The sequence below is a fragment of the Brassica rapa genome, chromosome A08 (genome assembly GCF_000309985.2).
Source record: "Brassica rapa cultivar Chiifu-401-42 chromosome A08, CAAS_Brap_v3.01, whole genome shotgun sequence".
NCBI lineage: Eukaryota > Viridiplantae > Streptophyta > Magnoliopsida > Brassicales > Brassicaceae > Brassica > Brassica rapa.
In genome coordinates this window covers 14,544,173-14,560,589 of record NC_024802.2, presented here as the reverse complement: position 1 = coordinate 14,560,589, position 16,417 = coordinate 14,544,173, and the positions used below count along the sequence as shown (strand labels likewise).

At 35.0% G+C, this 16,417-nt stretch overlaps 1 protein-coding gene across 1 annotated transcript; it reads right to left on the bottom strand.

Moving 5' to 3' along the window:
* Window positions 1-12,171: 12,171 nt before the first annotated feature.
* Window positions 12,172-16,399, bottom strand: LOC103834696 (pathogenesis-related homeodomain protein). The gene is made up of 11 exons (XM_009110766.3): window positions 16,150-16,399; window positions 15,362-15,806; window positions 15,108-15,273; window positions 14,910-15,033; window positions 14,710-14,822; window positions 14,284-14,625; window positions 13,950-14,198; window positions 13,766-13,855; window positions 13,632-13,682; window positions 12,823-13,530; window positions 12,172-12,676 (listed from the first exon to the last, which is right to left on the bottom strand). Exons 2-11 carry the CDS (start codon window positions 15,754-15,756, stop codon window positions 12,410-12,412), a joined length of 2,505 nt encoding a protein of 834 aa, XP_009109014.1. The 5' UTR covers window positions 15,757-15,806; window positions 16,150-16,399; the 3' UTR covers window positions 12,172-12,409.
* Window positions 16,400-16,417: the final 18 nt, after the last annotated feature.

Genomic DNA, 16,417 nt, shown 5'->3' with positions numbered 1-16,417 from the left:
GATTAATTAATGAGAAAATATACAGTTTCATAACAAACTCTTGACTCGTTCTTGACTCGCTCTCGTCTTCTTCGTTTCATATCATCAACTCTTGATATGGTATCAGAGCCTCTCCGATCATGAGTTTATCCAGTATTCAGCTTCTTCTCATTCAGCTTCTTCCGTTTTTTGAGTATCTTGCTCAACTTATCATCGATTTCTTCCATCTCCTCCGAGTTGACTCAGTTTGAGCTCGTTGTTCATCTCGTTTCATCGTCGATTCTCACTCCGCCATCATCGATTCCTCCTCATTCATCTCGTTTCACTTTCATTCTTCTCGATTCATCAAGATTCATCATCATTCATCTCGTTTCATCTCGCCTCATTTCGCTTCATCGTCTCTTCACACATCATGGCTAATATTCATCCATTTCCAGCCGATCCCGCTAATCCCCAACGTTCAACCATCGATCAATATGAGAATCCTTTCTTTCTTCACAACAACGATCATGCTGGTCTTCAGTTGGTGACTGATCGTCTCAGTTCCGGTGCGGACTTTCATTCTTGGAAGCGATCCGTACGTATGGCTCTCAATGTGCGTAACAAGCTTGGTTTCATCGACGGTACAATTCCTAAACCTCCTGATGAATCTAGAACTTCAGGATCTTGGTCTAGATGCAATGATATGGTTGCTACATGGCTTATGAATTCTGTTGATAAGAAGATTGGTCAAAGCTTGTTATTCATGTCGACTGCTGAGAGTATTTGGAAGAATTTGCTTACTCGTTTCAAACAGGATGACGCTCCTCGTGTCTATGAGATTGAGCAACGCCTGAGTACTATTCAACAGGGTTCAATGGATGTCACTCAGTACTATACTGAGCTGATCACTTTATGGGAAGAATACAAGAATTACATTGAACTTCCTGTCTGTACTTGTGGTCGTTGTGAATGCAATGCAGCTATTTTGTGGGAGCAGATGCAACAACGAAGCCGTGTTACTAAGTTCCTTATGGGGCTCAATGAATCTTATGAACAGACTCGTCGTCACATTCTGATGCTCAAACCAATACCGAATATTGAAGAAACATTCAATATGGTGGCTCAAGATGAGAGACAGAGGGCTGTCAAACCGGTGATTCGTTCTGATACTGTGGCTCTCCAGACTTCTGATTCACATCGTTCTTCAGAAGCTCCTTACTATGCTGGTGATTCTCAAGACTATGTAGCTGCTTATAATACTTTCCGTCCTCGTGGAAACCGTCCGTTGTGTACTCACTGTGGTCAGTTGGGTCACACAGTCAACAAGTGTTACCGTCTTCATGGTTTTCCACCTGGTTATAAAACACCTCAGAACAGCTACAACAAGTCTTCTTTCACGCCTCGTGGTGCTAATACATATACACCTCGGCCTTCTTTCACACCAGCTCAATCTACTCAAAGGACTGTTGCTAATATCACTACTGGTTCATCTACTGATAATGTGTTGACTTCTTCAGTAGCTCCTTTGAGCTTATCTTCTTCTGGATCATCTCCAGATATGCCACAATTCACACCAGCTCAAATCCAATCCATTATTCAACAGATATCGGCACACGTGAGAGTTTCAGAATCCACTGTTGCTTCTTGTTCCACAGTTTCCGAGAAGGGTGTCATGGCTAGTCAATCATCTTCTGGTACTTTACCATTTCTCTCTACTAATCTTCGTTTTGAAAATCATACATTTACCTTTCAACATCAGTGTCTTTCCACTTTATACAATTCTCTGCCACATGGTTCTTGGATTGTTGATAGTGGAGCAACAAGTCATGTATGTTCTGATCGTGCCATGTTTAAGGAAGTATTTCCTGCATCTGATTTAACAGTCTCATTGCCAAATGGTACTAGGATCCCCATATTGCATACTGGAACTGTTGCTCTGTCTGATTCTTTGATTCTTTATGATGTTTTACATGTTCCCTCATTCTTTTTCAACTTGGTAAGTGTTAGTGCTTTGTTGCGTTCTAGTCAGTGCTCTGCTCATTTCTTTCCTACTTCTTGTTATATTCAGGAGTTTTCTCAGGGCTTGACGATTGGGAAGGGTAGTCTTAAGCACAATCTTTACATTCTTGATCTGATTCCACAAGATATCTCCGCTGCTTTCACTGGATCCTTGTCAGCTGATGGTATGCTTTGGCATCAACGCCTTGGTCATCCATCGCCTGCCAAGTTACAAGTTTTATCTACAGAACTTTCTATTCCACGTTGTATCATTCCTTCTCATTCCACTTGTACTGTTTGTCCACTCGCTAAGCAAAAACGTTTATCGTTTCCTTTCAATAACAATTTGTCTCTAAAACCATTTGATTTACATCATCTTGATATTTGGGGACCATTTGCACAAGAATCTATTGAAGGTTACAAATATTTTTTGACTATTGTTGATGATTGTTCTCGTGTTACTTGGATACATTTACTCAAACGAAAAAGTGATGTTATTACTCTGTTTCCTGAGTTTCTTCAGCGTGTCTACACACAATACAATGTTCGAGTCAAGGCTATTAGAAGTGATAATGCTCCTGAGTTACGGTTTGCGGAACTTATCAAAACTAATGGCATGATTCACTATTTCTCCTGTGCTTACACACCTGAACAAAATTCTGTGGTTGAACGTAAACATCAACATCTTCTTAATGTTGCTCGTGCACTTTTGTTTCAATCCAATGTTCCTCTTCTATACTGGAGTGATTGCATAACAACTTCTGTTTTCCTTATTAATAGAACTCCTTCACCATTACTTGACCACCGCACTCCTTATGAAGTTTTGTTAAAGAGAAAACCTGATTACTCTCTCTTACGATCTTTTGGTTGCCTTTGTTATGTGAGTACTTTACAGAAAGATAGGAATACATTTTCACCTCGGGCTCGTCCTTGTTTGTTCTTAGGCTATCCATCAGGTTATAAAGGCTATAAACTTCTTGATCTAGATAACAATTCGGTGTCCATTTCTCGTCATGTTGTCTTCCATGAATCTGTTTATCCTCTTAAATCTTCCACATCTATCATTCCTGATTTCTTTTCTCATTATATTTTACCTAACTCTGTTCCTTATACTGCTGATTTGGATGCATCCATTGATCATAATACATCTTCATCGACTAGTTCCTCTCATCCTCATGCACCTGATCCGATTGTTCTCGTTCCTCATGCATCTCATTCTAGATATGTACCACCTTTGGCTGCTGAGATTGTTGATACAGGTGTTGTTGATGCTTCTCTTAATATGGCTCGACCAAAACGTCAGACTAAAGCTCCAAATTATCTTTCCGATTACCATTGTGCTCTTCTTCAGACTACTGATCCTTTACCTTCTCCACACACGACCCCTTATCCTTTATCATCTGTTCTTTCTTATCATAAACTACGCCAACCTTTTATTTCTTTTCTTCTTTCATATTCTCTTGAAACCGAACCCAAAACTTTTAAACAAGCCATGGCATCTGACGAATGGAAGAAAGCTGTGAATGATGAGTTACAAGCAATGGAGGCTAATGAAACTTTCACAGTTGTGTCGCTTCCTGTTGGAGTCAATGTGATTGGGTGTAAGTGGGTGTTTACCATCAAGTATAATTCTGATGGGACTATTGAACGAAAGAAGGGTCGTCTTGTGGCAAAGGGCTTCACACAACAGGAAGGTGTTGATTATATTGAAACTTTTTCCCCTGTTGTCAAGATGGCTACTGTGAAGCTGATGTTGGGCCTGGCTGCTACTAAAGGATGGGTGCTCTCTCAGATGGACGTATCTAATGCGTTTCTTCATAGTACACTGGATGAGGATATTTACATGAGCCTTCCCCAAGGTTATACTCCTGCTCCAGGTGTTGTTCTTCCACCAAATGCAGTATGCAAGCTGAACAAGAGCTTATATGGTCTAAAACAGGCTTCTCGCCAATGGAATCTCACTTTCACTAAGGTTCTTGTTGATGATGGTTTCACACAGTCTGAATCAGACATGTCTCTGTTTGTGAAATCTACTGCTACAAGCTTTCTGGCGGTTCTTGTTTACGTCGATGATATTGCCATTGCAAGTAACAATGCTGACGCATTGGCCTCCTTGAAAGCTTTGTTGGCTGCGCACTTCAAGATTAAAGACCTTGGTCCTATGAGATTCTTTCTTGGCTTGGAAATTGCTCGTACAGCTAAGGGTATCTACATTTGTCAACGCAAATATGCTTTGGATTTGCTTCAAGATGCTGGTCTGTTGGCGTGTAAACCAAGCTCGGTTCCTATGGATCCGTATGTTCAGCTTACAACAGAATCTGGTACTCTTCTTGAGTCTGCAACTCCTTATCGTGAACTGATTGGTCGTCTCCTCTATCTGACGATCACTCGTCCTGATATCACTTTTGCTGTTCACAAGCTGAGCCAGTTTCTCCATTGCCCAACTGATATTCATCTTCAGGCGGCTCATCGCATCTTGAAGTACATCAAAGGAGATCCTGGTCTTGGTCTGTTTTACTCTGCTCAATCTGACTTGTGCCTCAACGCTTTTGCTGATGCTGACTGGGGTAATTGTAAAGACACAAGATTCTCAACGTCTGGTTTTTGCATTTATCTTGGTACATCTCTTATTTGTTGGAAGTCACAGAAGCAGAAGGTTGTGAGTAGAAGTAGTACTGAAGCTGAGTATAGAAGTCTTGCTGATGTTACACGTGATATCATTTGGATTCAGCAACTTCTTGATGCGTTCAAGATTACTGTCATGACTACTGCTAAGTTGTTTTGTGATAACAAGTCTGCGGTTTATCTAGCTACCAATCCGGTCTTCCATGCTCGTACCAAACACGTCGAGATTGATTGTCACATTGTTCGCAATCAGTTGAAGAAGGGGACTCTTAAGGCTATTCATCTAACCGCAGATAATCAACTTGCAGATATACTGACAAAGCCGCTTCATCCGAAACCGTTCTTGACAATGCTTGCGCGCATGTCTTTATCAAGCCTATACAATCCTCCCTGATTCGTTTGTAAGGCTTGCGGGGGTGTATCACGAGTATATCTACTTTGATATACGTTTCCGTTATGTGGTGTAAGTTAGCACACTATGTGGTTAGGCTTAAGTTAGTAGAACACTTGTATATAAAGGAAACAAGAGTGTACAGATTAATTAATGAGAAAATATACAGTTTCATAACAAACTCTTGACTCGTTCTTGATTCGCTCTCGTCTTCTTCGTTTCATATCATCAACTCTTGATAGTCATGATTTTTAAACAAAAAAACATATATGTAAATCAGAAATGTGTTGTTACAAAAAAAAATCAGAAATGTGCTTGGACTCACGATAATAAAAAAATGCAAAATCAGTTTGGAAACTACAGAAGCAAGGGATTTTCTTTCAAATATAAGAGATCCAAACATCATCACACTATGTTATAGCAACGAAGCATTCAAAATGTGGCCTTTAGAATTCACTTTGTAATTTGTGGCCTAAAGCCTATGCTTGATGTGCCTTAAGGAAGGGACGGCCCTGTGTATAGGGGTCGATGAATTCAGTGTTAGTGGCTGATTTGGTTGAAACCTATAAATTTACATCGTTAAGGTGTAGATAGACAATTTAGTGTTGAAAGTCGGTGGCCAGTTTATAAGTTATAAACCCAAAACTCTAAAATTTATTACTAAGAAAATTAAAATAGTGTTTAATTCAGTCTATGAAATGACTAAAATCTCATGCGTACAAAATCTTACATCTTAAATGTTTTTTTCCGTGTAAAAGCATCTTTAAATCATAATAAAATGGTTGACAATGTCGTTTTTCATGTTCTATTCCAAATATGCAATATTCTTTGTGAATTGTGGAAGATTGTCTTTTTGAGGTTTCAACATATTAAGCTGAATTTTCAACATGCCAGTGAGTTGCAGGTTACATTTTGATTTGCATATATTTTGTCTTATGTGCAAAACGATCATCAATGGTGGCAGCCCGGTTCAATATATAACTGATATTGACATATTAAATATGTACGTAAGACCCGATTCTAAACTGCATGTTATTGGGAACCAATGTTATTTTGGGAGGTAAAGGAACGTTATTAGAGAGACAAGCCAAGAACAAAAGAAAGGACCAAAAGGGAAAAAAAAAACAAGTAAAGCAAGTATAAAAGAATAAAGAAGGGAGCTGTGAAGAGCTTTTGTTACTGAAATCTAAGAGAATGTGATTAAAGTTACAGCTCAAGAAAGAAAAAAAGCAAAAAGAAAAGTTTATAAAAAGACATATACATATGTCTTTAATACGTTTGGTAAGTACTTTCGCTTTCTCGTTTTGCTTCGTACTGTATGACTGACTATAGTATATTACTGCATGCATCAAAAGATGACGTATTAACTGATCATTGCTGCCACATTCTTTCTCCGATCTCTTAGTTTCTCTGATCCCAACGAGAATATTTCTCTTTATTGTTTTTTTTTCTGCTTTATAAATCTTCTTTTAATGTGAATTTAAAGATTATGTTTTTCAAAAGAAAGTAAATCTTCCAATGGTATAAAGGATACATCTTAGGGTTACTTTTATCAGATCGATTATCTTTTCTTCCACAAAATCATAACCTCCAGGTTAGATTAAAGAATCAGATTAAAGTCGAATAAAAAAAGTAAGGAAAAACAAGGCCATCATTATATTTTAACAACTTTAGGGCTATTGTATACGGATAGAGAAAATGAGCTTAACCAGATTGGATACATATAACTTGGTAATGTTTAATTTCTTCCATAAAAGATAATTACCTAGCCTAAGTTACAAAAAAAATATATAATTACCTTAACCTACTCTATGTACTTCAAAGCCATTTACCAAAGCAAAACGTAGAATACGTTTTTGGAGAAAAACTTGAATTATTAAAATTATCTACGAAAAAAAAGAATTATTCCTTATAAAAATACATCTAATTTTATTTGTAGTGTTTTCAGAAATATAAAACTGAAGCGTCAAAAATAGAAAAAATTGAAGCGACTTTATTTAATGCAATCTCTATTGGTATTTTTTGTAATCGTCTATATAAACTATTTTATGTTCATTGATTGGTTGATCAAACCTATGCAGCCGGTTTAATTATACTTCATAGTATACATGGTCCGGTTTACTCAAAGCCCACATACAAACATGCAAGCAAATTTAATTATATACACCAGCTGATTAGTTATGGATTATGCTTTAGTACTCTAATCTTGATCTGTTTATAAAGTTAAGTAGTTTTTTTTGTCGACAGTTCTGTATTTATGTTCTTTATATAGACTGCCAACTGGTTAGATCTAATAATAACGTACAGTTTTTTTTTTTGGTAAAAAATAATAACTTAACAGTTATTGCCTATTGGAGAATATTTATATTCTTTCTGTATTTCATGTTTCATGATATTTGATTATCAAATTTAAAAGAAGAAAAAACCTGATTAAAGTGACTATACGATATTACGAAATGTGGTACAGTCTTCTACTATTGCAGTCAAAAAAGCAATTTTAACCTTTTACATCGGGATAGTTTTCACTATCTTTATAACTTAAAAGAATATATTTTGGTTTCACAAATAATTCTTTTGATCATCTAGCGTCGTATCCTGAAATAACGCTCGTATATATACGTATTTTTACTTTACTTTTCTTTTTTGTTGGGAACATTAACTTATTTTCTATTTGTATCAGTGATCACTTTTGCTATGTAATAGTATACTCTTTTCACGAAGGATATGCTTACGGTGAAAATATACATTTTAGGTTTTTAGGGATTTTAACATTTTTCAAAGTGATGTTTGGTATCTACGTCGAGTTTATTTGAACAAGCTGGTTGGCATGAAAATAATTTTCTCTTATCTTTATAGTTTTCACTATCTTTATAACTTAAAAGAATATATTTTGGTTTCACAAATAATTCTTTTGATCATCTAGCGTCGTATCCTGAAATAAAGCTCGTATATATACGTATTTTTACTTTACTTTTCTTTTTTGCTGGGAACATTAACTTATTTTCTATTTGTATTAGTGATCACTTTTGCTATGTAATAGTATACTCTTTTCACGAAGGATATGCTTACGGTGAAAATATACATTTTAGGTTTTTAGGGATTTTAACATTTTTCAAAGTGATGTTTGGTGTCTACGTCGAGATTATTTGAAAAAGCTGGTTGGCATGAAAATAATTTTCTCTGAGAAAAATGTAGCAAATCTCGGATTGTTGTTAATTTGATAAAACTCATAGTTGACACAAATAAGTAGTTAGTACTGCCTAATTTGATATCAAATTTACATCAAAAAGGAAAAGGGAAAACGAAAAACGAAAAACGGAACAAATTATTCAAGAGGATCGGTCAAAGAGGAATAATTAAGCTCTTTCTTTTTAGCAACTTCTATTGTGATGCACTTTTGTATTTGTCTTTTGCTTACAGTTGAACGAATGTTTCTTTACTTCCATCACAAGACAAATAAATAATTCAATAGATAAGTTTTTGTAATGGTTTTATTTTTCCACTTTACCAAAAAAATTCAATAAATAAATAAATAATTAAGCTCTTTACTGCCATTTTACATTTTTCCAAAAAAAAAAAGTTTTGTAATGGTTTTTATTTTTCTCTCAAACCAGAAATAACGTTTTTATTATCATGAAAAACAGTAATAATTTAAGCAAAAACAGTAATAATAGTAGTAAAAATATAATTTTAATTTACCCAAATTTTACAGGAAATGAATTATAAGTAGACTTGATTGGGAACACCATTGTGTAGCCAATTCCTCCGGTAACTTTTTGGTAAGTCCTCAACAACCATATTTTTTTTTTCCTTTTTAACCCGATATGTCAAAGGAGTTTCAAGTGATTTACCATTTCATAATTTTGTGCGCTTGAATAACCATTTTGATGTTGTCTTCTAGGTTGTCAAAAGGTGCGAAATGATTCTTTATTGATTATGGTTTTGACTATATCGTTAGAGTAAACATTTACTCCAAATTTTATGTTACTCTGTGTTTTAATTACCAAAGTTTTATCAAGTGAAATAATTTTTCACCACATCAAGCTAGTTACAATTAAAAAAATAAAAATGCATATTCAGTTTTACTCTAACACCACATTCAATCTCAACGAAAAAAAATGATAACATGACTTTTGAAAAATGATGATATAGCATTAATCTAATTATGATATGTACAATTTTTTAAAAAATTTTTTATATTTTACGCATAGTTTTTTTTAATGTAGTAATTACTATTAACTCATATATCACCATTAAGTTAATTTTTGTATAAATATTTATTTTGACAAAACTATTTAAATATATTAATAACTAATGTCATATATCACCACTAAATTAATATATATATATATATATATGTATATATCAGATTAGTCAAAAGTAAACTAAATATATTTAAGATATTTTTACATCAACTTATATATCCTGAGTTGTATATATATAATCAAAATTTGTTGTAAATATGCATAAAAATACAAAACTAAAGCAACATGAATGATAACTTTTTTGATAGTTAAATGAATAAAATTTATTTAACGTATTTTAACTAAAATAAAAAATCTAAAATTTTATTAGAATTTACAAAATATAATATAAGTTAATTTAAATTTTATATTTATAAAATTTAATCTAAATTTTTTAGCAGTAAATAAAATAAAGTTTAAATAATTAAACAAAATCAAAATAAATAAGAATACAAAAGAATATATTTGTGATTTTATTTTATTCAGACTGATGAAGATAAAATATAAAATAATGTCTAATTTTAATTTTAATTTTTTTTAAAAAAAATTATCATATTTAAAATTATTATTTGTGTGCATAGCGCATACATACTATACTATTAGAATATATCAAACATAGACATATTTAAACTAGGTGATAAAAATATTTAAAATAAATAATGACTAAATATAATATAATAGAATATAAATTTTATTTTTTATAATATGTATTCTTAACTCTATAGAAATTTTAATAAAATAAAAAAAAACTGTTAAACCAATTAAAAAAGAATAAGGCTAAGAAAATATTAATTATTTTATTTTTCAGACCAATAAAATTAATATAAATAATAATGTCTCAAATATAAAAAAAATCGCTTGAAGTAAAAACAAATATATTATATTTAAATTAATATTTATGCGCATGAAACTCTTAGTAATTAATGAAAGTAAAAGTATTTATTCCCCTTATTTTTTCTCTCTCTTTTTTTACCATTTTTCTTTCAGCTCTTTTCCACCAATTACACTATATTTGTATTGCGTTAACGTTAACGTTTACTGTATATGAATTTTAATAAACCGACATTTTAAAAAACTGTAAGCGTAAATGCTACACGCAGAATTGATAATTACCATTCACACAATTTTTTCTTTGACACACTCAATTCAATAGCAACACTGCAAACTTGAAATACACTACAGACGGGTTAAACCCATAATGCATCCCTATCTGGTCTAATCTAAAAATAGATACATAGTTCTGTTCAATACATGCCTACTTAGGCCCAACATTTATCTATTCTTGCAGATTTTTGAGATTTTTTTTTTTTTGTTAGAAAAAGGCTTAACGGAAATCTTTAAGGTAAGGGGTGAATTTTATATGATTGATTTTTTCTTTCGTTATATTTTCTACAGGTGGCTTAACCGAAATCTCATGGTAAGTAGAAATCGTAACGTTAGATTGAACCGAAAATAAGTTGGATCAATCGTTTGTTTTCCTACTAAAAAAATATTAGATTTAATTTTTTTTTTTTAAAAATCAAAATATGAGCTGCGATTGGATAAAAAACAATGGCTTATTTTAGCTCCACAATTGCATTCTTCTAGAAATCGAGTTTTTTTTGTTTATAGGAATCGAAATAAGTTAGAAGTGGAATATATTAGTTCACTTAATTAGACCTAATACCATTGATTTCACATATATCTACAAGGTGAGTCATGCAGATTTATGAATGTTTCACAGAATAGCTAAACTGGCTTTTAGCCTAAATTTCATGTTATCCAGTGTAAATAATTAATGCACATAAATATTAAGAAGTTTAAGTGAATTCTTAATCAAAAACTATATCAAGTCATGTCATATATAATCCATACACTTGGTACCAACAGAAGCATGTTAACATATTTTTATTTAGCCAAACGAATTTTCTTATAATTATCTCTGATCACCAAGACATGCTGGGCCACCCAAGCAACGACTTAATAATGTTAAGACAAAATTGTAAAAGGAACTAAACACTGTTATGCTTTTTTCTTTGATTAACCAAACAAAAAAATTAGAACCCTTGATGGAAGAGAGTTTTTGGTGGTGTCTTTTATTACGTTTCCTTTGATTCTCATAGACTGTCGCATGTCAACCTTGAAGAAGAGCCAGAGAGACGTAGAGGCTATCAGGAACCATAGGCTTGGTATGATACAGAACAGCTAGATCGTACCAAAAATAACATGTGCTTTTATACTATATATACTATCTTTTTAGCATCTTCCATTTCATCCGATGTGTCGTTTCAAAATATTGTTTGAAGCTGCCAAATCTTTATTTAACCACATAAACTGACAAAAAAAGTTTAACCACACAATATAATTATAAGAAGGATTAGTATAATACCTATAATTATAAGAAGGATTAGTATAATACCTCAATTCTTCATTGAAAAAATCTTAATGAAAAAAGTATCAAAATGACATCTCCATGAAATAGGAGAAGTATAATATTATTTACTATATGTAGTGAAATTTGTTCTTAAAAACTTCTTGACGCATATATTCTTACACACTAAGTAAATAAAAATAATGATCTTTATCTTGTCATTTTTTTCTTAGTTGAGTGGCATAGATTTTTACAGTGCTTGTTTTTCCAACTATGAAGCATAATATTATTCTCCATACCATAACCAATCAATTAAAGCTCCAGTTATTAAGGTGGCCTCGAGCCCATAACATTTTTTAAAAAATTTACCTTGACTTTTTCGCGGGAGGGGTTAGATTCTCTCAAAAGTCAAAAGCAAATGTGATGTGGAATCTAAATGCCTCATGTCGCAAAATGCGTCGTCCTTTAGACGTATAGCAGCAGCTGTAAAACGTGGCTATTAAATATATATATACAATGCTGAGTTTGCAGGCCGATGAAGAAGAGAGGAATGCACTAGAGACAAATATACAAACAGCAATCGCAGCTCATAATGATCCAAATTGTCTTACCACCTTCTAATCTGTTTCATTGTACTAAAACCTTTATGTGAAGAGTTGCTGTTGCTACATGGTACTATTCTAAAAGTTTATTTGAGCTTCAAGACATCTGATGTGGATATTATTTAAAATTAGTTTAAATGACACACACAAACTGAACAATACAACAGCTACATGACACAAGTCTTAGTCTGAAGTTCTCAAAGAATCTAACGATAACCAAAACTTGTGCAAGAGATCTCTAAGTTAATTTTGATCTTCCCTCCTTGATCTCTGGTGTTGGAACATACACTACTGAGTCTTCTTCATGTAAACAAGAAGAAGACTTGCCTAACTTTTTACGGCCTTTCGGTGTTCTAAATCTCTCAAGCCTCTGTGTCACATCCAGTAACTTGTTTTCTGCCCTACAAAGCATCTCCATTACTGCTTCGAATTCTTCCACTTCCTTCCTCTCCTTATCTTCAAGAGATGTCTCCAAGCTCATTTCGCTGCTTACCTCTTCGTGTGGCTGTACACCAGATAAGAACAAATAACTTTAATAATCTAAAACTTTTCTAAAGCCACTAGGCAAGTTCATAGGATCAGTACTGAATCAGTCTAGCTATGCTCTATAATAAACTCATTTTGGTAAAAAAAGGTTAGTTTATATCATACCGGTAGAGTCAGAGAAGAGTCTTTCTGCTCCAGATACTGTTGATTTTCTTCTTCTATGGGTGTAGGAAAGGACTCATTGGCGTGTTGAGTTTCCTCCTGGTTATCATCATGACAGGGAGAAGCTGTTGTCTGATTCGTAGGATCATTAAACTTGAGCGGAACAGACTTGTCTATGGTATTTTGAACTTCATTTGTTTCTGTGTTAGTCTCCAAGACAGCCTCGTCCACGGTCTCTTGAATTTCATTTGTTTCTGTATTAGTCTCATCGTCCATGGAATCTTGAACTTCATGTGCTTCTGTGGTTTTCTCCATGATAGTCTCCTCCATGGTTTCTTGTTGAATTTCATTTGCTTCTGTTCTTTCCTCCATGACAGCCTCGTCCATGGTATCTTGAGTTTCATTTGCTTCTGTGTTTTTCTCCATGACGGCCTCATCCATGGTCTCTTGAATTACATTCGATTCTGTCTTCTTCTCCATGACAGTCTCCTCCATAGTTTCTTGAATTTGATTTGTGTCTGTGTTAGTCTCCATGACAGTCTCGTCATCCGTTTCTTGAATTTCATTTGTTTCTGTGGTTTTCTCCATGACACTCTCCTCCATGTTATCATGACTCTCATCTGCTTCTGTGTTTTTCTCCATGACTGCTTCTGGTCCAGAATCTCCAGACAAAAACACCTTCGATTCCTCAGGTTGTTTCACACTCTCCGCCTGTAATAAGAAACGAATGGCCAAATGATTGATCTCATTGTAAGATTCTACAATGTCTCTGAAGGAATCCAGACAATGTTCACATGTGACAAGTTCTTTACCTTCCTATTCCTCAATGCCATGTACCGTGTGTTTTTGAACCATTTGCTCACCTGAAAAAACGAAACATAAGCACGCAAGCAGCCAAGAAAAATACTAAGAAACATCCGTAAGATTATTGGTCTAAGTGGTTTACCTTCTCTGGATCAAGACTCAGCTCTTTTGAAAGACTATCCCTCACAGATTTTGAAGGAAGCTCATTCTCTGCAAACACTTGACGTAGCTTCTGGTACATTTATGCAAAACAACTTTCACTTAGTAAAGTCTTTTACTTTTTCCTTACGGTACGAGACTAAAACAAGTAAGTAGCAGCTTCAGACCTCAACTGCAGCTCTTGGGATTCTGAAAATTGGCCGTCTCCCTCCTTTACCTCCAACAGAAACAGAATCTCTCTCACTCTGTTCCTGCACTTCTTCAACAACATCTTCATCTTTCTTACTATTTTCACACATAGTTACAACTGTGCTCGCTGCATCAGATTCCTTTCTTCTCTTCCTTCTGTTACTTGGACCCCAGTCTTCGTCTTCACTACCTTGCTCTTGCAACACAGCATCCTTCCCAAACATTTCCTGGTTACAAAAAATTCACCACAAAAACATCATCAAATAATGTTTCTAAGTGATTTTAAGACCAACCAACGGATGTTGTACTGACATGGTATAGTTTTGTATAGTCAACAGACTTCCGCTGCCTTGGCCCATGTACAGTTTCTTCATTACTTGCCTCCCCTGATTCCACCACATTCCCAAATCCATGACCTTCCCATGATCCTGTTGAGAGGGCTACACCATCAGAAGCTAAACTCACACTAGTCGAGCTGCTTCCTCCATCATTATCACCACCACCACCACCTCCACTATCGCTTCTGCTGCTGTTTCTTTCCTTCATTTCAGGGTCATAGTCGCCATCCTCAGAGTCATCCGAAGGCCAATCCGCATCTTTGTTGAGTGTAGCTTCAGATCCAACAGGAAGATTAGCTTCTTCGTTGAAGATATCCTTAAATCCATAGAAAAACGAAAGAGTGTAACGGTTTCAAAGAGTAAAAGAAGAGTTCTGATAGTACACTGCCAAAAGGTTTACCTGCCAGTTGCTGTCCACAGGGTACTGAGTCCCTATTTGTGCATTCATGGTGTCGATGATTTCTATTTTGCAATCACAAATTTTGCAAAACCAGCCTTGATCTCCAGGAGGTACTGTTGAGATTTAAGTAAAGAATGAATCAGGTGGAGAAGCTAACACGGAATAGACTCTCTTAAGACAATAGATAGACAAAAGCATACTGCTTTCTGTTTCCAAAGGAGGGTCAAGGCACTTCTGGTGAAACGCTCGGTTACACGTTCCATCGCAAAGTATTATATCATTGTCCAGAGAAGCTTCTCTAGAATTGCATTCCGCACAAAATATCTGCAAACAGGTGAAAGAAACCCCATCAGGTAATGTCTAGTGTAAACATGTTCGTAATAAAATCAAATGGTTACATGGTCATGATGAATAGAACCATCTGGAGCCATCACTTTCTCCTCCATCCTTCCCACCGAGCTAAGATGCTCCAGCTGACGAATGGCGTCGCGTAGTCCAAGCTTGCAGTCTAAGATATGTTTCCTTGCTCTCTCCAGCTCCTTGTCTGGTCTTATCTTTTCTCGGCTGAACAAAAAAACATAGAGATACAAAGTGTCAAAACCACATAAAGTGCCTGCAACTAAGTAAAGGCCATGAAGAGAGTATGTAGTACCTCTGACCTTTCCAACCTTCAGCTGCGTAAGCATCGATGAGATTCTGCTGCATCTTGATCTTAATAAGCAGATACCTTGTTCGCCTCTGAAGCCGTAAAGCTTCATCTACCTCCTCAACCTTATTACTATCCTTTTGCTGTCTCTTGCTTTTCCTCTTCCTAGTTTTCTTACCCTCCTCCTCCTCTTCTTCCAATCCTCGAGAATACTTCTTGTTGCTGGACTTTGAACAGATCTCTTCCTCGGTTTTGCGCTTATTATACTTTCTTTTACTCGTTGTTTCTTTGCCTTTCTTCTTCACAAGAGATGAGAGTAAAGTAGACTCAACTCTCTCAACCGAAACACAAGCCTTTTCGGTTTCTTTCTTGACCTTCCCCTTTGTTTCACTCTCCCCCATATCGAGTTCGTTGACTTATATCCTCTTAGAACATCATTTCCTATAAGATACTACAAAAATAAAACCTTCCTTATCAGGTTACACACTTCACAAACGAAATTTGAGAACAAATCATTCCCATTATTTAACATATCACAGTGAAATCAATATGTCTTATACGGCTTAAGAACACACACACACACACACATTAAAAGACACTGCTAAGCTCAGACAAGTTTTTGACTTTCAGTTGATAAAAGATTACAGATTTTCAGACAAAGATAACGAAACAGATCGAACATTAGGGACTAATCAAGAAAACAATATGCTCCCGCGACACAATACATATACAACTCTGTAACTAAACTGATAAAGTCCAACACTTTCTTGAGTTTGGGAAAGAATTAAGCAAACCTGTAAAGAGAGTAAAGAGATGGGAGGATTGAGAGAGTTGAAGACCCGACAAAGTGAAGATCTTTGTGTAAAGGGTAATGAGAGATTCTGAGACACTTGTTGCTTAGGACGGTTTTGGAGTCACCGGCGGCGACTTGAAAGGGTGCCTTTGCCTTTCGCCGGTTGCGTTTACGTCACTCTCCCTTCCCTGTCTTTTCTTTTCTTTGGGAGTGCGCCTAACTCTTTATTTTGTTTTCACATTTTAGTCCCTTCATTTTAATAGTTCTTT